At 36.9% G+C, this 24,107-nt stretch overlaps 1 protein-coding gene across 4 annotated transcripts in view; it reads right to left on the reverse strand.

Annotated features, from left to right (window-relative positions):
• Nucleotides 1-24,107, reverse strand: part of Cog6 (conserved oligomeric Golgi complex subunit 6) — a 596,080-nt gene that overhangs the window by 362,809 nt on the left and 209,164 nt on the right. For all 4 annotated transcript variants that reach the window (XM_090403681.1, XM_090403680.1, XM_090403683.1 and 1 more), the window contains one exon: nt 18,087-18,169. In XM_090403681.1, coding sequence (XP_090259807.1) covers nt 18,087-18,169 — 83 coding nt within the window. The remainder of the gene's footprint in view (nt 1-18,086; nt 18,170-24,107) is intronic.

The following is a 24,107-nucleotide window of genomic DNA, read 5'->3' on the forward strand; positions in this document are numbered from 1 at the left end:
CTGGCTCCCACTGAAGAGACCTCAATAAAGGTCGAAACTAGTCTGGGTTGTGGACCTTCCCTTAATGCATAACATTAGACATATCTGCAAGGAGATGTGTTTTGCATTATGGGAGATACTGAGATAGGAGTGTTGGTAGCTTGCTCCACCTTTGCAAGGAGTTCCCTGGTGTTGTACCACCTTACCCCAGTCCTGAAGATACTTTCAGGCGCAAATTTTGTTTGCTCACACTTGGATAAAGGATTAAACTAAATTTTTTATACTCTAACCAAGTGAAAAATAAACTTTCAACCTCCATCACTCTACTCTTTTACAGCCTGGAAAACATACCTTGTGCATTCTATCATCCAGCACACCTATAATAATGGAGTCGTATCTTTCGTTAACTCTTTCATACCATCATGATTTGTTTTAACCATTTTTACCCAAATTTTCTTAATTTCATTCCACATCCAATTCATCTCTTGCCTCATCCAATCCAATTCAACTTCCAAATCTTGAGTCACATTCTCTCTATCATTCAAGCTTTCTAATTTACTAACTCTCAACCCCCTCTTCTCACTTTCACTCTCATTCATCCTTCTGAGTTTCTGTACTTTCGGTCCAACTTTCACAATCATTCATTCTTTTGATGTTTTCCACTTTCGATTCTTGCATCACACCATTTCCGTTTCATCTGTTCTCTCAATTTCGTTTCCTTCTGCCACTCTTGCCTCACTTTCGTTCTTTTTAAAATCCGTTATGGTTTTCAAATCACTCTTTTTCTTTTTTCTGAATTTTAACATTTTTTTGCCTCTCTTTCACACCATCCTTCTCTTTCGAACGTGCACTCATTTTCCCCGCGACATTTTCGCTACTAGCACTTTCTGTCATCAATTTCATGTTAGCATTCATCAATTCCTCATTCAGGTCGCACTTCCTACACACACCCTCCTTCCATCTGCCCTAAACATCTACAAATCATTTATGTAATCGAAAGAATACATATAGCACACCTCACACTTAACGAAATGAATGAAGTCTAAGTTAAAGTCATGGAATGACAAAGTCGCCGCCATGTTTTCTCTGCCGGTTACTACTTTAAGGTATAATAACAACAAATTTGTATTTAAATTTAGGCCAAAAAATCCCCCACACTAATAGTACTGGTATCGCACAACTTTTACAGCCGCTCTTACTTAAACAAATACTCATATATACTTAAGCATTCCAAGAATAACTTATCTCAATCCGGAGCTCTTCTTACACACAAGCACCCTATCAAATAGCGCCCTATTAAAATAAACAGCCTAATTAATGGTGTTAGTTCCTCTACACATTCTCATAAAATACAAGGCATTATCCCATTCAATCTCTCAGCCATATTTGCATTCATATTATGCAATATCCTCAGTACCTGCAATTCACCAACCTCTCTTCTCACATCAATCCCTGTCACCTCTGTCATAACAATATCTTCACTTGGATGATATACCCTTGCAAAATGGTCACTCAGTATATCAACAATTTTTGTCTACCTCCATTACCACTCTACCATCTGCACTCATTAAAGTCATTCTCCCTTCCACTTGCCATATAACGAAAAACTATGTTCAGCTAATTTCTTCTCATAATCGGATAACAATATTTTCTTTGTGATATGAATGATACTACTCATCCATCTAACTTCTACCCAATTTACAATCCTGATCCTTGAGTATACAGTGTGATATTACTTCTTTCAGATAACCCTTGACTATCCACCATGCATTCTGTACCATGGCACAAAGATCTGCAAGGGAAGGATGTTCAGAGTACATGGTGGATAGTCAATGGTTATCTGAAAGAAGCAAAATCACACTATATACTCAAGATTATGAAACAGTTAAGAGGCGGCTTGAAGCCACCTTCTAAGTGTGTCATAATTACCTGCCTTGTAATTCCACATATATCCCATCTTAACTGGGATTTCTGCTTTTGCTACCTACTAAGTCAAGACCACATGATTACTTTCTCTAGTAAGAGGCAATTTAGCCACCTTAGTTATGGACAAGTCTTCTGATCCTATAACAAGATCCAATGCTCTCATAACCTGAGAACATCATATTCTGCATCAAGTAATTATCTCTCAATAAGTGTATAAATTCTGAGTATTTAGGCTAAAGTACTTGTTTACATTCATGTTAGACTTTAATGGAATAATTTATAGCACAAAGAGAAATAATTAAACAACAGATTTAATCATTTCAATATTTATTCTCATTCACAGAGTTAAAATTGTAATTATTAAAATTGTAAATAACACCCACACACAAAATCATGCTAGAAACAATAAGTGAAAGAAATGAGATTAGAATAAATTAAGACTAAAGTCTTATGAGATTGTGTCCTCTATGGGTGCTGTTGGCTAGCATTAGATGTTGTGTAGGAGGCCTAAGAATTAAAGATTTCCAAATTCTGGGAAGTTTAATACAACCATATTTATTAAGATTAGGCCTCCCATTTGATATCATTATCCAGTTTACATGAATAATGTTCTGTTTTTTCACTCAAGGTATATACAACTTGCCACTGATGCTAATAAATATTTCTTCACTAATTCCTATTCATTGGTGATATCTCACCCTTCCATTTCTTCTAACCATAAAAATACCCTAAGCTGGTTTATAAGTTCCTTATAAATAAGATGATAGGGATGTCATCTCATTTACTATTATTACGTGCCACCTCAAGGAGTCTAAAGACTCGTCACAGGAGGGCAATATACTAAATTTCGCTTCATACATCTCACCGTCTCCACTACAACTTAATTCTCCTACTACCATCAATGCCATCTACCACCCATCATCACCAACAACATTTTTTGTCTGTAAATTGTGTGTGTTCTGAAGGCCAATTTGTCTGTATGCAGAATGAAAAACCCTGCTACCTCTGTATGAGATCAGCTAATTCACCTTCAATTGAAAAATATAAGAATTCCTCTCATCACAAAGAGAATCATTTACAGTCAGATCCTCTGATGCCATTAACAAATCCAAATCTGTTGAACCTCATATTGTAGAACTTCTACTACATGTTGCCTATGACATTTATCCCTCAAGAATTCCAAAAATTTGATTACCTTACCCTACATGTTCCCAATTTTTACTGCTGTAGATAAAATCTCCCACACTGATCACTCAATTTCACACTTGCTGAACACTATTTCCTAAACATGTCCTGCCCATTTTCACCTCAAGCCATATGCTCTCAAAATCATCACTGCTATTTTCCCACAAAAACTCCAACCTGAGAGAACACAACTTATCATAAGCAATACTTATAAGTAATACATAAGTAAGAGGTAGATGATGTAGACTAAGTTGAGAGTTGTGGAACTTGAATAAAAGAATCTGTACTGTGGTTGCTGATTAAATGGTGGGTCTTTAGATAGTGCAGAAGTTGACTATTGAAAGACGAGTTATAGAAATTGTCATGCTTATTTACGAATGCCAAAATTATCAGAAATAAGAGAGATGAAACTGTTACAGTCATCGAGTTATTTGCCTGAATATATCTGGAATAAGTGAAACATAGTTGGATGAGAATGGCATCTTGACAGGAATAGAAATGAAGGGATATGATGTTTTTCATGAAGATAGGAAAAGCAAGAAGGGAGAGGAGGATGCTATTGATAACAGTGGGAAAATAATTATTATTATTATTTGTGATACCTCCAAGGAGTCCGAAGACTAATCGCAGGAGGACACCTATTGTACAACTCTCTGTATCCACCACTACACCGAACCTTGACTACCAATCATCTACATCAGCACCACCTACTGCCCACCACCACTAGTGCTTATTGTCTGTAAATTGCATGTGTTCTGAAGGGCCAATTTGTCTGTATGCAGGATGAAAAACTCAAGTTTCCGGGAGGAAAAACCCAAGTTTCCGGGAGAAAAAACCCTGCAACCTCCATATGAGATCGACTAACTCACCCTCAGCTGAAAAAGTCCACATAAAGATTTCTCCCGTCATGACAGGAATCAAACTTAGGCTTTTCTAATCGAAAGGCGCAACGTAACCGTCATTCTTCCAATTGCACTACGGAGGCGCTTAATAGGGGATAAAATAGCAATGGTTGTGAAGCAATATGGTGCAAAGTGGAGATTGATGAATGAGATATTTGGTCTGGTGTTGCAACATGCCAGGGAATGTGGAGGTTGGAGACAAAGAAATGTACAAGTAACTTAGCTTAGTGAGCAAGGAATGGCGATTTCAATTATGGCAATAATGACTGGAATAAAAAGTAATGTCAGGAAATAAGGAGAATGAATTATTTAAAGTAAACAGCCAATAGGCTTCATTTCGGTGATGTAAAACATTATTTAAATTAAGGGGATATTAAATCCCACATTGTTTTAAAACCGAATAAGAAACTCAAAGATCGGAATCAAAGAGTTTCATGCCGAATATAGTAACTATAAACGTATCGATGACTACTAGCGTAATCTAAAGCACGTAGTTCAAGTACATAGTACAAATTACAAACTAGGGCAACTTGTTGCAAAGGTGGAGAAAGTTCTGATCGCTATTCTTAGTATTTTCCATAATGTAAAACCCATCTAGGAGAATGTGGGATTTAATATCACCTTAATTTAAATAATGTTTGACATTGCTGAAATGAAGCCTATTGGCTCTTTACTTTAAATAATTTATGGGTGCACCTTTTTGACAACTAGCAGAGTATATAAGTTCTTTTCGCTATACCCTTAGTATTATACTTTGGTCTAGCTACTTACTGATGAGATCTCAATAAAGATCGAAACTGGTTTGTGTAGTAACCTCCCACCATAATGTATAACATCATACATCTCCTAGAAGATGGGTTTTACATTATGGAAAATACTAAGAATAACGATCAGAACTTTCTCCACCTTTGTAACGAGTTGCCCTAGTTTGTACTACGTACTTGAACTACGGGCTTTAGCTTACGCAAGTAGTCGCTGATACATTTATAGTTACTATATTCGGCATGAAACTCTTTGATTCGGATCTTTGAGTTTCTTATTCGGTTTTAAAACAATGTGGGATTTAATATCCCCTTAATTTAAATTAAGGGGATATTAAATTTATTCATTAGGAGAATGAATTTATTAAGTTCTTAAGGAACAACAATCTTATGCAATATGAAATGGGGGGGGGGGGGCACAGGCATTAAGAGTCTTAGATCTGGCTATATCCAGTGATTAGGAATGGAGTGTGTTATCTTCCTCCAGTTGGGGAGGGTGACCATGAAGTGATCAGCCAGTCATATGAGAACTTCTAGAAAGGTGATTATGAAATGGTGATTATAAAATCTAATGGTGATTATGAAAAGCTTAGGAGAAAAATTAGGAGATGGCAAGATCAAGGTGATTTCTGGAGCAACGACAACAGGATAATATTTTCAGGAAGAGAGAGAGAGAGAGGGGAAAAGCACGAGTAGCAATAATACTCCAGAAACACTTAGGCAAAAAAGTAACCACAACAATCAAACACAGTGACCAGTAAACCTGAACATTATAATGATCTATATGCCTACGACTAGATACAAAGATGAAGAAATAGCTGAAATGTATGAGCAAATTGAAGATATATATGGAACATATTCAAACAAAGAGACAACACAGAAATAATGGTTCTTTCTTTTAGGCTTACACAGTGATTCGAATGCATTTTTGAAAATTATGGAGACAACTACCGTGTTTGAATAAAAACTTTAGTTTAATATCACTAAAATCTACATTCGACGTTTCGACCTTTATGTCAAGGTCATCTTCTGGAGCATACAACTATACACAGGAAACAAGCTATACTACAATCAAACTGGTTTGTTAAAGACACTGACCAACTGCTACAACAATTGTTGGCCTGACCTCTAATGAGAAAAATAATAATAATAATAATAAAATAAAAATAAAATAAATAAAATAAAATAAAAATTAAAAAATAAACAAAAAATATAAAATAAAATAAAATAAATAAATAAAATAAAATAAAAAATTATACATCAACACTAGAGTCCTATTATTAGTGTTGTCTACTATATACATATATTAATATCATTCCAGCCAGTTGGTATGGAATGGTTTCTAATACTAGCTAAGGATTGGCAAGAGTCCTGACTTATGCTGGATCTTTCATATTAGGTAGGCTGAATGTGTGCCATCCTGATCCTTGGAATTTTCATGCCATCTTTGTTGTTGATATTTGGGTGGTTTATCAGGATTTCGCAGGAGTCCTTAAATTTCCTTTCGTTCCAGGTTTTTGTGCGGTGTAGGGAGCAGGTGCTTTTCCAGTTAATTTGGTGTAAGGTGTTGAGTGCGTGGTCTGAGAGGCCTGCTTCACCATAATGGTTATATATAATGTGTCTAATGTGTTCTTTCTTGCGTATAGGGATGGTCCGTCCTGTTTCACCAATGTACGGTAAGTTACAGATGCAGCGGATGCAACAGACTCCAGGATGTGCTAATGGGAGGAGAGGATCCTTAGAGGAGTTGAATATGGTTTTAAGTTTAGTGGGTGGTTTAAAGGTGGCATTGAGGTTATAATGTTGTAGGATTGTTGGCTTTTTCTGATAACCCTTTAATGTATGGAATGGCTATGGTTTTACTGTAATCTAGATTCGTTTTTGTTGTAGTTTTATAGAGTATTTTATTAACAGTATTTGTGTTATAGCCATTATTTATGAATGTGTCACTAATGATTTTTAGTTCTTGTTTCAGGACTTGCTGGTTAGAGCAAGCCCTGAAACAAGATTTTTTTATTTTTTATTTTATTATTATTATTTTTTTTTCTCACCAGAGGTCAGGCCAACAATTGTTGTAGCAGTTGGTCAGTGTCTTTAACAAACCAGTTTGATTGTAGTATAGCTTGTTTCCTGTGTATAGTTGTATGCTCCAGAAGATGACCTTGACATAAAGGTCGAAACGTCGAATGTAGATTTAAGTGATATTAAACTAAAGTTTTTATTCAAACACGGTAGTTGTCTCCATAATTTTCAAAAATGCAAACAGTAATAATGGGAGATTGGAATGCAATCGTAGGAGAAGGAAAGGAGGATAATACTGTAAGAAAATTTTGTTTAGGACAGAGAGATGACAGAGGACAACATCTAGCAGATTTCTGCAAAAGAAGAAGATACACCTGGAAGGAAGCCAGAGACACAAATAGATACCAAAGTTATTATATAATGGTTAAAGCAAGATTTTAAAACCAAGTCAAATTTAGTAAAGCCTTCCCAGAAGCAGATGTTGATAGTGACTACAACCTTGTATTAATGAAAACACAATTGAAATTCAAAAAACAACAACAAAAAAAAAACACAAAAATCAACATATTGAAACTAAAAAATTAAAACATCAAAAGACAATTTCAGGAAACTACCAAAAAACTAACACAAGAAAATGCAAAGGAAAATACAAACAATAATGATAAGTGGAATCAAATAAAACACAATATCCTAAAAGCTAGTAACAAAATACTAGGAAGAGAAAAGCAAAATATAAGAAAACCATAGATAACTGAAGAAATATTAGATTAAATGGAGGAAAGGAGGCTATATAAGAATACAAAAAAGTAGAACACAAAGAAAAATACCAGAAATTAAAAAATCTGATAACAAGAAAATGTAAGCAAGCAAAAGAAGAATGTAAGAAGACAGAACTGTTTAATAAAAGAAATCTAGAAACAGCTTATAACCAAATAACAAAAATCAGCAATAAACTGAAAAAGGCCACACACAATAATGCCTTAATAGATGAGAATGGTAAAGTAATTATTTATTCTGAAGAAATATTACAAGAATGGAAAAAATATCTCGAACACCTGTATCAAGGAGAAGAATAGGAAGAAAATGACATAGAAGCTGAAGACAATATTGGACTATCAATAATAAAAGAAGAGTTTGAAAAAGCACCTAAAGACTTAAGCCAGAAGAAAAGCCCAGGAATCAATAACATTCTAAATGAAGCCCTCCAAAATCTGGATGAGGAAACAAAAAAAAAAAAAAAAAAAAGATATATTTGAACTAATAGCTAAAATACATGAAAATGGAGATCTCCCAAAAGACTTCACAAAATCCCTGATGATACCAATCCCCAAGAAAGCAAATGCTCTCCAATATAACCAACACAGAACAACAGCCATAATTACACACATTAGCAAAATCCTATTAAAAATACAGTAATCCCTCGATTAGTGCGTCATTTTTTTTCAATACCCAAATTCGATTAGTGCCCCTCTAAAATTCGATTACTGCACTTACATTACATACATCTTAAAAATAAATGTTACAGATTTAAAAAAAAATTTATCTACACATTTAAAAAATTAATCACCAGAATGAAATAATTTAGTTACCGATTTAAAACATTTTATAAAGTTATTTTTAATGGCATGGATGCTGCTTTTGACAGGGTGGCAGACATGGAATCAGCCCTGCTAATGGGTGACTTCAATGCACATGTAGGAACAGATGACCACACATGGAGGGCTGTGGTTGGGAGGAATGGCACCCCTAACCTTAACGCGAATGGATTGAAATTATTGGACTTCTGCTGTACTAACAGCTTGTCCATAATGAATACCTTCTTCCAGCACCAAGAAGTCCATAAGTATACCTGGTACATGTATACTTATGGACACTAGAACAAAGGTCTCTGACTGACTTCTTTATAATCTCAGCAGACCTATTTTCCTCGGTGTTGGACGTTCGTGTGAGAAGAGGGGAAGAACTGTCAACTGACTACCACCTTGTTGTGTGCACTCTACAGCTTCAGAAACCAGATGCTACCATCAACGCTGGTAGGCCTAAGCAGCTATACCGTGTGAAATGGGAGGCATTGGAAAATGAGGCTGTGAGGAAGAATTTTGCAGATGACATTTCCTCCAGGTTTAAAGAGATTCCCAAGCATACTGCAAATGTTGAGGAGGAGTGAAAGCTGTGCAGAACAGCTGTCACTGCCTCTGCACTCTCATGCTGTGACAGAAAGCAGCTTGTCGTGGCAACGGGCAGTGAGAAAAGGACACCATGGTTGAACCAAGAAGTCCAAAAAACTGTCCGGGCAAAAAAGGAGTCCTACCTAACATGGTTTAGGGTCAGGTCACCTGAGATGTGTTTGCGGTATGCTGAGGCAGTAAAGACAGAAAAGAGGGAAGACATGGTAATCCTTTAGAGAAAGATTAGACTCATCGTATGCAAATGCAAACAAAGTATTCTGACAACCCATCTGCTGTCTTCGAGGGAGGAAATCGTGCACAGCAAGGGCAATTAAGGCCTCTGATGGTGCACTTTTAACAACCGAGAAGGATATCCTCCACAGATGGAGGAGAATACTTTGAGAGCCTTCTTAACCCGGATGGCCCAGCAGCTGTGGACATCCAAGAGGTGCAGATCGGGGCAATGACTAGTCTCATAGCAGAAGAGGTCCATTTAGCAATAAAATAGCTAAAATCAGGCAAGGCTGCTGGCGATGATGAAATTCGGCCCGAAATGCTAAAAGCCTTAAATCGAGACGGTGTTCTATGGCTGACTCGAGTGTGTCAGGCTGCTTGGATATCTGAGCGAGCACCAAAGCAATGGCAGACAGGCATAATAATACCAGTCTTTAAGAAGGGAGACCAGAAGGATGGCAGTAACTATCGTGGCACATCTCTCTGCTCAGCATGACTGGGAAAGTGTATGCTAGGTGCTTGGAAAGACGGTGCAGGAGCATAGTTGAGTTAAAGTTCCAGGAAGAACAATGTGGCTTTCGTCTTGGTAGAAGCACAACTGACTAAATCTTCACTTTAAGGCAAGTCTTTGAGAAATCATATTCCTAATTTGAGAAGGCATGTGACCGGGTTCCTCGGGATAGGTTTTGGCAAGTGAATGGCCAACAGCTGCTATCAAGTCCCTGTATGAATGCCCAGAGTTTTGTGTCAGGGTAAACAGCACAAAGTCTGAACCTTTCACAGTCTCCATTGGCGTCCGCCAAGGGTGTGTTCTGTCACCCATCCTTTTCATAATATTTATGGACTGGATTGATAGGCACAGCCGAGGCAGTGAGTGTGTCAGAATTGGAAGATGTTGCATTGGACATCTGCTTTTTGCAGATGACCTAGTTCTGCTTAGCTTCCACAGATGACCTCCAACGGACCCTGGATAGGTTTGTAGCTGTTTGTGCAGATGCCAGAATGAAGATCAGTGGCCAAAACTGAAACATTTGTGGTCTCAAGACAACCATCCCAGTGCACTCTACATGTAAGTGGAGTCCCAATGAGGCAGGTGGAGAAGTTTAAATACCTTGGGTCCATATTCACGAATGATGGAAAATGGGACGTAGAGCTAGATACTCGAATTGGCTTAGCAAGCTCAGTATTGCGGGAACTTGGCCATTCGGTAGTATTGAAGCAGGAGTTAAGCCAGAAGGCAAAGTTGGCTGTCTTCGATACAGTTTATGTCCCCATCCTCACCTATGGTCATGAGAGTTGGGTGACCGAAAGAATGCAGACACGAATCCAAGCAGTAGAAATGAGGTTCCTTCGAGGGGGGTTGCTGACAAGACTCGACAGAGTTAGAAGCTCTGCAATTCGGGAAACCCTCAATACTCAACCGCTGCTTCTCCGTGTTGAGAGATCACAGTTATGTTGGTACGGGCACCTGGTCACAATGCCACAAGAGAGGCTCCCTCAGCAGGCCCTCTTTGCCAAGCCAGAGGGTGGGAGGCCATGTGGAAGGCCAAGGACTCACTGGATAGATTATATCCAAAACCTTGGGTGCACGCGTTTGGGAATCCCACCAGAACACCTTAGCTTGGTGGCAGAGGATCTTGACCATTGGAAGTTCCTCATGCAGCTGTTGTCCCCCACAACCCAATTAGGAAAGGTGGGCCTTGAAGATGTATGTATGTATTTTTAATGGCATGTTACACTACTTCCATGTACACGATGTTCCAAATTTTTACCGCCAAATTTATGTCATCTGCTATAGTACGCCCACAGAGTCGAGACCTTTGTTAATATATCATTCAGAGTCCAACATAATCTACCATACCCTGAGCAACATTTGTTTTTTTTTAAACTAATAGTCTCATGCTCATAATTTGCTATTTATGTAATTTCTTCAAGTATGCTAATCGATATTTATTTATTTATATATGTTTGGGATAAATTACAGTTATGAAAAGCTGTGTATTAAAATATCATTAATTTTGTGAATTTAATTCCTTTAATATAATGTTAGAAACTGTAATATACGTAATTTTGATATATCCAGAAGATTCTTTGTGGTATCACTTGATTGGTTGCTATGAGAAATTATGTTATTTTTAGTTAGCACGTGTTTACTCTATACTATACACAAGGCGAAGTTGATGTGAGCTAAACTGGTGAGAACCTGTTTTTGGTGGGAAAAAGGAAGGAGTAGATACGAAAATGTAAGTAAAAACAGAATCGAATAGGGGAGTAGAGAGAACGGTAGCTGGAGACTGAAGGAGAATTTTGAGATGCCGAAAACGGTATTTAAAGGACCGGGAATCGCTTGGTATTTTAACTTATCTTTTTTTCTGAGTTGGAATTTTACCAAAACTTCCTAACGCCTAGCAGTGAAACAGTGCAAGAAATAGGTTAATACGTATAAGAAAACGAAGAAATAAGTAGGTAACTTAAACCAAGTGCATAAAGATTATGTTCTCCTGAGTCTATATATCAGTCGCGGAATTGGAAGACTTTTTTTAGTTTGTGTTGCTACATAGTAAAAGTCAGCAAGGACTTAAAAATTGTTGTTGGATCTACTTATGATGTGTTGAAGCTATATCCTGGTAAGATTACCTTACTATACTTAGCGAGAAGTAACAAAAATTAATTCCTCCGAAAGTAAATCGTTCCTAGTTGCAGTATTCAGCGAGTCAAGATTTAATATGTGATGTAATAAGACTTTTCCTTCTTCAAATGATAAATGCTATGTTATTGAATTAAGTGTTCATTAACTGAATGAGAATACTGTGAAGCCTATTCGTTGTGATTCAGGAATCTCGAACTTACATGAACTAAAATTGATTAACTGAGCCTAGAGAATTACAAATTGAATGTCTGAATGTTCATGAGTTGTATTCTTCTGAATATCTTGAACTGATTTGATATTTAAAATTGTTTTGAAATGTAACCTTAATCAGAGTAGAGTTATGATATAAGCTCTTTGTAATAAGAATTGAGTGATTCTGATCTGCTAAATTTAGATGCACAGCGGGAAGATCCTGAAGAATATGAAGAAAATTTAACCACTGATGGTCAGCCAAAAGAGATTTCACAGAAACAATTTGAAAATATTTTTCGTACAATCGAAGTTTTTAAGCAGCAATGCTTAGAGGCTGACCCTGATGAAGAGAGAAGCAGTAAAATTTGCAGAAGAGTAGAAGAGGCAATAGGGCCATACCATCAGCTGTATGAAAAAAAGAAACAAAATGCCCCTCAAACTACGTTAGCTCAATTCTTTGTTAAGAAGTAGAATAATAAAATTTATATTCTGAATATGTTTTATTGTCTTTCAGCTTTATAGTTTTCCTTTAACTAGGCCCTGAGACATACCTTAATTCTTTTATAAAAAAATTAAGGTTCAAGAAAGAAATTTGAGGAACGAATTATACTTTTTCCCATAGGTTATTGTATTCAATTAGTGTGCATTTTGATTAATGTGCCTGTTTTAAAGAACGCATTAGGTGCACTAATCGAGGGATTGCTGTAATGCAAAACCAAATATATAAAAGAATAGATTCACAACTAGAGGAAGTCTAATAAGGATTCAGGAAAGAAAAAGGAACAAGAGAAGCAATACTAATAAGCCTGAAAACTATAATTGAAAAAAGAATGGAGCTAAACCAAAAACCATATACGTGCTCCATGGATTTAGAAAAAGAATTTGACAAAGTTAAGTGGAAGATGATGTGGAATATTATGAAGAAAGGTCACATTGACTATAATGATAAAAGAGTAATCAAACAGATATATTTAAGACAAATTGGATACATAAGAACAAATAATAAGAAAGAAACTGTACATATTAGATGTGGAGTAAGATAAGGGTGCATGTTATCACCCTTGCTCTTCAACATATATATTGAAAATGCCATCAGAGAAGTTAAAAGAAAAAACAAGCAGTGGCATAAAGATTGGTGGAGAGGAAATATTTTGCCTCAGATTTGCAGATGATATTGCATTCATAGCAAAAAGCAGAAAAAGAAGACTAAAAAAGTTAATCAAAACAACAAATGATATATTTAATAAATACCACTTTTTTTCTTTTATGTTGAGCCCATACATGAGAGGTTGGTAGATCAACCTATAGTATATTAGTACCATGTATCTGTTGGGAAAGAAGACATGAAAATAAATGTTGAAAAAACCAAAATTCTACTGGCAAGCAAGAAACCAAAGATCATAAAGAAAATTAAATTAAATGGGAAAGAGATAAAACAAGTTAAGAATTACAAATACCTAAGGAGTACAATAAATGAGGAAGAAAGATCAAAAGAAGACATAAAGATAAGAATAGGCATAGCAAAAAACCAATTCAATAAAATGGAAAATATATTAAAAGAAACTTAAGTCTACACCAGTGGTTCTCAAACTTTTGAAGTCAGGGCACATTTAAAATCCTATAAATAATTGTAGGCGCACTATATACAAATTTCTGAGAAATATGTTATAATAATTAAGTCAAATATTACAGAAAAAAAATAATGCGATAAAAAAAAAATAAAATGAAACATACCTTAAGTTTATTCATTCTTGTGTTTATGAGAAACATGAGCCTGATGTGTCCTAGCGATTGCTTCAATGTTTGGGCATATATTTGAAAGGCAAACTCTCATTTCCTTGTCAATACATTTAAGAGTTTCTCTCTTTTTACACTTAATTGTGGTGAGGGTAGAAAATCCTAATTCACATAAATATGATGCTGAAAATTGTAGTAAAATGTTCAAAGCTTTTTTAGATATTGACACATATTCTTCTTTTATAGAAATCCAAAAGGTTTCAAGAGACAATTCCTTATGTTTAATCATCAATCCACGATCAGTGGGTATAGCTGCCAGTTTTATTCTTCTGTTAATGTTAAACCAAAATCACTTGAAGTTTCCATAAATGGGTTTCTAATCGAATCGTATTGTTCAGTGTTAAGTGATGGAAAATAAGAACTCAATTTTTCTTCTAAACTTGTTAAATGTTCAACTATTATTGGAAGTGTTTCATTTATGCAAGCGTTACTTACCAATGGAAACATTTCCAAATTACCTTCAACAGCTTTTCTTTTCCAAATCTGTAGTTTTCTCTGAAACGCTTTCATTTTATCAGTGGATGTGAGAATATTTTCTTCTTTCCCTTGCATGCTAGTATTCAAAATATTGAGCTGCTGAAATATATCAGCCAAATACTGTAACCTGGGAATCCAAAATTCGCACCGAAGGAGGTTACAAAAATGTAATTGTTTCATCCCTTCAAAAAACGCAAGAAGTTCTTGTCGCAGTTCGTGTACACGGGTAAGTACTTTCCCCCTTGACAGCCACCTCACCTCACCTCAGTGTGTAAAATCAGCTGCCTGTGTTGTGAATTCATATCGATACAAAGCTTTTTGAATAAACGCGATTTGACAGGTCTTGTTTTAATAAAGTTTACCATCTGAACAACTTGATCTAAAACTTCTCTTAATTTTTCTCCCAATGTTTTTGCCATCAAGGCCTCCCTATGAAGAAAGCAGTGAATTACGATATCATTCTCATTTTGTTTTTTTACAAAAGATGTAAGGCCCTTAACACAGCCTACCATGGAAGGGGCTCCATCTGTACAAATGCCTACACACAACTTCCATGTTAACTGCCATTTATCAAGATAGCTATTCAAAATGTTAAAAACTTCCTCACCTTTTGTAGACACACTTAATTCTTTGCAAAAAAGAAACTGATTTACTATTTGATCTTCATTAATAAAACGGACGAATGCTAAGAGTTGTGCCTTGTTGGTAATGTCTGTTGACTCATCAACTTGCAATGCAAAATTTGAATACTGAAGTTTATTACTGCATACATTTTTCTCGATATCAGAAGACATTTTTATAATATGCCTGTGAACTGTATCGTTGGACAGAGGAATCTTGATTATTTTCATTGCTGCTTCATTTCCTAGCATTGTCATGACCATTTTTTTGCATGCAAGCAAAATAAGTGACTCACCTAAAGTATGATCTTTCATATTTTTTGCTATCAGTTCTGAGACTTGATAAGAAGCGATTGGAGCTTTATCAGAAACAGTCATTATACTTTTAAAAGAATTTGCCGCTTTTGTTTGCTGTTCAGACAATCTCTTGAAAAAACTTACAGATTTATCTTGTAAATTAGAGTGTATAGTTTTACTCAATTTATTAGGAAGCAATGATTCATTTGCCATTTTACATCCACATACTAAACATAGCAACAAAGGATGATCTTCAGTTCCGGTCCAAGTGAAACCAAAGCTTAAATAACTTTCATTATATTTGCGAGTAGGCCGCGATTTTGCTTTCTTACTTGCACTTAACTTTTGCTCACTTCCAGAATCTGATTCTTCAATATCACGCTTCTTTTTGAGAAATCTATCCATTTTATTTGGGTGTATTTATCTAAAAATAAGTAATATGCACATAACATCCACTTCCAACACTTTTAAAATAAGTAATATACACAACAAGAATAAACCTTATTCTTGTTCTCTTTGCAAGAAAACCCGGTGTTAATTAGCATAATAATGATGTGTTGACAAAAAGAGCGGTATATCCGTGATGAAAAGGTATAATAGAGTAACTATATTTATTTTTATATCTGGACACATATTTCTCTGGAATACACAGGGCGCACCTGGAAATCTTCTAGGGCGCACCCTTTGAGAACCACTGGCCTACACTAAGGAAAAAACTTATATATGGAGTATAGCTCTTTAAGGCAGCGAAACATGGACAATGGGTTTAATAACAATGGATATTAGAAGACAGGAGGTATTTGAAATGTAGTGTTGGAGACGAATGCAAAAGATAAAATTAACAGACAAAAAATCTAATGAAGTGCTTAAGTAAATGAACCCAGAACACTGATAAAAACATTAATAACAAGAAAGGACGGTGGATTGGACATATCTTACGACATGAACGTCCGACGAAAAGAATAATAGAAGGCAAAATCAAAGGAAAAAGAGAAAGACGAAGACCTAGGAAAATATACTTTGATCAAATAAAACAAAGCACTGGACTAAAAACATACTACAAAATAAAGAGGAAAGCAAACAGAAGAGAAGAATGGAAGGAGATGCTGCTGAGCTACCAGTCATAAGACTGATGCAATAGAAGAAGGAGACAAATGGGAGCCATTGTGTTAAAACAGGAATTCAGTGGGAATGTGACAGATGCTACTTGGGCATTGATCAAAAACTATTTAACAGCAGCAATATCTAAATCTATTCCAAAGGTGTAATGGTTGTTAATTCCAAAAGGTGTAAACAAGGTGGGAATAAAATGGATGAATGAAGAGATAATTAAGCATGAAATCAGGAAGAAGGCATTGTGGAGGTAACACAATAAAACAATAAATGTTGGTTCAAATTAAGTGGATATTGAATCCAACATTATTTCTTAGCCGAATAAGAAACTCGGAGAAAGAAAATCTACCTAAGAGTTTCATGCCGAATATATAAAACTATGAAAGTTTGGCAAGTCCAAGCATAAGCCAACAGGTGGTACACGCTGGGGCAACTCGTAGTAAAGGTGGAGTAAGCTCCAATCATTGTCCTTAGTATTTTCCCATAATGTAAAACACAACTCCTAGGAGATGTATGCTGTTATACATTATGGGAGAAGGTCACCACCCAGACCGGTTTCGACCTTTTTTGAGGTCTCATCACTGAGTAGGTACACCTAGATGTAAATACCGAGGTTGCAGTAATAAAAAATTTATTTCTTTACTGTACAAGTCGCACTAATAAATTACTGAGATAAAGAGCCAATTCACTTCGGCAAAGTAAATTTCTTCAAATTAAGTGGATATCGAATCTAACATTATTTCTTAGCTGAATAAGAAACTCAAAGATAGAAAATCTATCTAATCTAAGAGTTTCATGCCGAACATAGAAAACTATAAAAGTTCGGCAAGTCCAAGCATAAGCCAACAGGTGGTACATGCTGAAATAGTAGATAAGCTTTGTATTACTGCAACCTCAGTATTTACATCTAGGTCTACCTACTCACTGACCTTACACTTGGACTCGCTGAACTTTTATAGTTTTCTATATTTGGCATGAAACTCTTAGATAGATTAGATAGATTTTCTATCTTTGAGTTTCTTATTCGGCTAAGAAATAATGCTGGATTCAATATCCACTTAATTTGAATAGAGTTTTCTATATTCGGCATGAAACTCTTAGATAGATTAGATAGATTTTCTGAGTTTCTAATTCGGCTAAGAAATAATGTTGGATTCAATATCCACTAAATTTGAATAAATTTACTTTGCCAAAGTGAAGCCTACTGGCTCTTTATCTCAGTAATAAATGTTGGCAATAATCAGTTGCATGAAGAGTACAAAGAATATATTAGTATTAAAATAATAATAATAATAATAATATTCATTTATATTTTCTGCATAGTATGTCAAAAATAAACAATTAATTTTCGGCTCAGTGTAATGCAATGAAATATGCAATGTATACATCAGATTAGTTAAATATAGCTCAAGTGCAAACACACTATGATCCTATAGCTTATTATCACATGCAGCTAAAAATTTCATCAGTGAGCTGTTAGGTGTTCAAATATTGTTTTTTGATAAAGAAACTTTCACATAACCAAGGATCAGTTCTGGAAGATATTCAAGTCTTTCTTAAACAACTACAAGACCTGAAGTAGTACATAGGCAATGATATTTAAGCCTTTAATCTATATATGAAGTCACAAAATAATAATAATATCCAAGATATGATGATAAAAAATTTATGTACATATCATATAAATAGCCAGCATATTTGTACAAAGTAAATGGACTAATGTAAGTATACTACTGACAGTAATAGTAATAACAATAAATTACCCTGCTGTCTGTTGGTTATTTCGCAACAGTATTTTGCAGTCATTATGTATTTTCTTCACTTTGTTAAGTACAATGAAGAAATTCTGTAAATAAAATGTGATATTTTAAAATACATATATATAACATATAAAAAATGAACAGCTTAATGAAAATAATATATGGCAAAAATATGATACAAAAGACAATGGAATTGTTAGTGATTATGAAATGTGCCGAAAAATTAACCCTCTACTTAGTATTTCTGTTGAGAGGGTTCTAACAGGGAGAAAAAAGATAAAAATAATGTTGCTGCAAAAGATGATATAAACCCATATTCTAGGCCTTGTGATAAGAAATGACTAGGACTAGAATACTGTGGAGATAGAAACATGCAGCTAAAAAATTAGCAGAAAGGCTTCGATGTTATCTATTGTTTACTGATACATTTTCATTTCTAATGTATTTATTAATGCCACTACAATAGCACCAATTCCAAGCACATGAAATATCACTTCTTCACATTCTAAATCTGTTTAAATCACGGATCTGACTATTTCCCATGTGAGAGAGAGAGAGAATGAAAACAAATAGGTAGAACTGCCCACTGCATCATGGACCAGACACTTTACACACATTTTTGGTGCATCTAAAATGCCAGCATACTGAATAGACTTCAATCACAGAAAAAGAAAAACAAGAATAAAAAAATGAGTTTGCTTTTTTTTTTTTAATATCCCATCTTCTCCATGTAGAGAGAGAGATGACTAGTATGATAGAGGGCGAGAGAAGTATGAATAAAATAATAGAGTGGGGAGTATGGAAAGGTTGAATGAGTCTTAAGTTTTAGGAGATGGTCTCAATTGGGAAGATGAATGGCAAACGAGTGGCTGACTTACAGAGAGAGAGAGAGAGAGAGAGACAGATGAGCTGAAAGAGCAGGTGAAATGTCTAGGAAATGAGAAGAGGTGTGAAAGAAGATTAGGTGGATGGAAGAGACGAATGCAAGGCGAATCAGAGGAGGAGTGAGAGAGAGTTATGGGAATGAGAGAAGAGGAGAGAATAGGAACAATAGTAGAGGAGAGGGAATGAGAGAGAGTTATGGGAATGGTAGAAGAAGAGAGAATATGACAAGCTTAGGAGTTTGATTGGTTCAGTGCCATGGCATGTACAACTGCAAGGACTAGAAGTTGATAGTGCATGGGAGGTAGTTAAGAAGTGCTTGCATGAAGCAATGGCTGACTGTATACCTAGAGTCCGAATAATAAATCAAGTAGGGGTTAAATGGATGAATAACACCATTAAGCTTGAGTTGCAAAAAAAGAAACAACTATGGAGGGAATTTAAGGAGAAAGGTGACCGGCAGGCACATGAACGGTATAAAGCGCAGGCAAGAAGGGTGACGAGTGTGGTAAGAAATGCAAAAAAGGATTACGAAAGAACATTGGCCATGCAGGCTAAAGAGAATCCTAAACAGTTTTTTAGATATGTAGCAAGTAAAAGGAAAAATGTACATGGCAGATTGATTTTAAAGAATGCCGATGGTAGGGAGGTAACTGAATCAGTTGAGATAGTTGAGTTACTGAGTGAGCACTTTGCAAAAGTATATCATCCAGGTGGTGACATTGCAGAAACGAATAAACCAGTAGATTATACGGGAATTGTGGTTAATGAAGTGAGGTGAGTAGTCTATTGCATAACCTCAATGTCAATACATCTGTGGGATTGGATGGTATACCAGCTCGTGTTGTACGAGAAGCGGCTAAAGAATTGTCAGTACCCTTGACCATTTTGTTTAATTTGAGTCTCGGGTCTGGGTTAGTCCCGAGCGGGTGGAAAGAGGGGAAAATAGTTCCACTGCATAAAGGTGGTTCCAAGACTGCTGTTGTAAATTACCGACCGATTAGCATATCAGGAATCATTGTCAAGGTCTTAGAGAAATTAGTCAAGAAAAGAATACAGGATTGGATAGATGAAAATAGGATATTGTATGGGGGACAACATGGTTTTGTGAAGGGTAGATCATGCCTCAGTAACTTGCTCACGTTTTATAACACAGTGACGGCTGAACTGGATAGGGGTAATGGGTTTACAGTGATACTACTGGACCTTGCCAAGGCCTTTGATAGGATACCACATGGAACCCTAATCAGTAAACTGGAGCAGATGGGTATAGATATAGGGTTGGTGAGATGGATAAGAGGGTGGTTGAAGGAGAGATATCAAAGAGTGGTTTATTCAGGAGTGGAGTCTAAAAGACGTCTTGTGACTAGTGGAGTGCCACAGGGCTCTGTTCTTGGACCACTGCTTTTCAATTTGTTCATCAATGATATTGGAAAGGATCTGAGAGGAAGTGTTCACTTGTTTGCTGATGATGCAAAGTTGGGTAGAGCAATTGTGAGTGCACAAGATGTCAAAATTTTACAGGATGATTTGGATAGTTTGGAGGACTGGGCTAGGAAAAATGGATGTCAATTTAATGTGGCAAAGTGTAAGGTTATGCACTTTGGGGTGAAAAGAATAGCAGCAGTATATCGCATTGGTGGAACCATACTCCAGGAGATTGATGAGGCCAGGGATTTGGGAGTGTTTGTGGATAGGGAATTGAAGTTTAGGGAGCACATTGCAAAAGTAACTAAAACAGCTCACCAAATCACTTGGCTTCTGAAAAATACTTTAACATGCAGAGACGAACAAGTTGTTGTTCCTCTGTATCGAGCCTTGATAAGACCCCATCTGGACTTCTGTGCCCAGCTATGGGCACCAGGGTTTCTTCGTGATGGGGAGGAAGTGGAGAGGGTCCAGAGACGAGTGACCAAGATGATAGCAGGTCTGTGGAATGAACCTTATGAGAATAGGTTGAAGATTTGTGGGTTGCAGAAATTGGACGATAGGCGAAGGAGGGGTGATATGATTGAGACATTCAAATTACTGAAGGGTTTTTATAAGATTGATCCAGAAGATATTTTTGAAAATATGACTGGTGGTGGGAGGACTAGGGGCCATGCATGGAAGCTGGGCAAGAGCGTGGTTGACAAGGGTGTTAGAGCTAGGTTCTTTACTTGGAGAGTGGTAAATGAGTGGAATAAGCTTCCAGAGTCTGTTGTGGGTGCTACGACCGTGAATGAGTTCAAGGCGAGGTATGATAGATACTGTGTGAATGTTGAATAGTTGTTCTTGACATGATGTTAGGGCCTCCCTCGATGAGTCTGTCGACTCCTTGGAGTTTCCCGGAACAATAATAATAAAAAATAATAATGAACAGTATAAGAGAGAGAATGGGAACAGTAGAAGAGAGGAAATGAGAGAGAGTTGTATGAATGATAGAAGAGGTGAGAATAGGATAAGTGGAAGAGAGGAAATGAGTGTCAGATATAGGAATGATATAAGAGGAAAGAATGGAAACAGCAGGAGAGAGGGAATGAGAGGAATGCAAGGGAGCACAGGGATTACAGATAGAATGTCAGGAAGGCAGGTAAGTAGCGGAGCACAGAGAGAACGTGTTACAGGAGAGAGAGAGAGAGAGAGAGAGAGAGAGAGAGAGAGAGAGTGAGGGATGCATGTGAGCAATCGAGGAATAGGGTGGTAAGAGGTGTAATGTATGGGGGACTCAAAGATCCGTGGTGTTCAAGACAGGATGCGTGAGGAGTGTTTGCCAGGAGGAACGATAGAAACTGTGGCTATGGCAATTAAGAGAGGCAAAATGGTGGATGAGATGATTGTGATGGTAGGAACAAATGACTTGAGTGGTAATATAAGTAGGGCAGTGAGAAATATGAGATTCCTGATTGAGGAAGTACGAAAGAAGACACAGAGAGGAAAGATAGCGCGTGTGTGTGTGTGTGTGTTGCCTAGGTATGATAGTGACGAGCTGAGTACAACAGCAGTGATATTGAATGGCATAATAGCAAGAATGTGTCAGAAGAGAGGATTGGAATATGTGGATGCTTGGAGTACGATTGAGAACAGAGAGGAACTGTATGCGAGAGACCGCTTGCATTTGAATGAGGAAAGATGTAGGCATCTGGAGAGATTGCTGTTCTGAACGAGTCAGTGTGTCCGTGTGGATTGTAGCAGGGGTGGCCGCTTGTGGAAATGGGTACTTGGGAGAAGAAGGACGACATCAGGTAACGCTGAGCACAGTGGAGTCTAGAGGGTATAATGCTGAGTATAGAAAGAATGGCATTTTTATGCTTTATACTAATGCAGGAATATTCAGAATAAGGGAGAGGAATTGGTGGCATTGATAGCATCAGACCAGCCAAAGATTATTGGGATCACCGACACGTGGTTGACAGAAGAGGATATAATAACAGGAATAGAAGTTGCTGGGTACAGCATTTTTCGGCAGAATAGGAAGGGAAAGTGTGGTGGTGGTGTAGTGCTGCTTATGATAAGTGACGGCCTATGTATTCTAAGAGTGGAGGCTTTGGAAAGCTGTGACACTAATGATTCTGAAAGCATATGGTGTGAGGTGGAGGTGGGCAAGACAGGAGATGTTGAGTCAGTTGAGCATGGCAAGTGCAAGAAGAATGAATGTTATGGGAGATTTTAACTACAGCAGCATAAATTGGGGAGAGGAAGATGCTTGTAGCAATAAGGGAATGGAATTTCTAGAATTCTTGAGGTACAATTGTCTTAGGCAACATGTAACAGAGGGAACAAGAGGTTCAAGAGTTTGGGATTTGGTTATAGCATTAGAAGAGTTGATAATAACTGAGATGACATCTCTCCCACCAGTTGGAGAGAGTGACCATTTCGTTTTGACTTGGAAAATGACCAGACATGCAGGAGCAACAAAGAGATGGGAACGTATGTGAAATTATAAAGCATGTGATTATAATAGTCTTACACATCAACTTAGAGAAGTTTCGTGGAGGGAGGAATTGGAAGGCTGGGATATCATTAGCACTTGGGAAATTGTGAAGGAATATTTGTTAGCAGCAATGAAAGCTGGATTCCACGGGTGAAGAAGAGGACACAATTTCGATTATGTCCTCTTCTTCGATGACAAACAATATTAAACAGGAACTGCATGTGAAAAACAGGCTATGGAAGAGATAAAAGGAGACAGGTGAAGAGAAGATGCATGAAGAATATAAGACACAGGCCAGGAGAGTGACTAGTATGATAAGGAAGGTGAAATTGGAATATGAGAAAAGATTGGCCCTTAGATTCAACAAAAATCCTAGGGAATTTTTTAGCTATGTGGCCAGCAGAAGGAGAAATGACTGTGGAAGAATGACACTGTGGAATAAAAATGGGAATAGAGTGACTGATGCAGAGGACATAGTGGAATTGTTCAATGAACACTTTATTGGAGTATTTCATCCTGGAGGATCAATTTGATTACTAGAGGGATAGGGCAGGTTCAAGGTTTAGAGGTGCAGGAGGAGAGTGTGTTCCAAATACTGAGTACTCTGGATTTCAGTAAAGCTGTGGGACTGGATGGTATTTCACCACGAGTTTCGAGAGAATGTGCTAGGGAACTGACAGTGCCTTTGACCTGGCTTTTCAATGAAAGTCTGGCTGTGACAAAGGTGCCCATGCAGTGGAAGGAAGATAGTACCATTGCATAAGGGCGGTGGCAGACTGGAAGTGTCTAATTATAGACCAGTTTGTGTGTCATCAGTAGTTAGTAAGATCTTGGAAAAAGTAGTGAGGGACCGCATACAGCATTGGGCAGATGAGGGTAATATTATCTGTGAGAGTCAACATGGATTTATGAAGGGGCGCTCTTGTTTCAGCAATATGCTAGCCTTTTATAATAAAGTTACAAGAGCATTAGATGAGTGAAAGGCATATACTGCCATTTTCCTAGACTTAGCGAAGGCATTTGACAGGGTGCCACATGATAAGCTGATATTTAAGTTGCAGCACATGGGTCTGGATGTCAGGTTGGTCAACTGGATTCAGGATTGGCTGTCCGATAGGTATCAGAAAGTTGTATATGGTGGGGCAGTTTCAAGTAGGCAGGGGTTACAAGTGGGGCCCCACAGGGCTCAGTATTGGCACCTATATTGTTTAACCTTTATATCAAAGACA

Source organism: Typopeltis vanoorti, chromosome 14, assembly GCF_054136105.1.
Source record: "Typopeltis vanoorti isolate ZY-2024b chromosome 14, IOZ_Tvanoo_1.0, whole genome shotgun sequence".
NCBI lineage: Eukaryota > Metazoa > Arthropoda > Arachnida > Uropygi > Thelyphonidae > Typopeltis > Typopeltis vanoorti.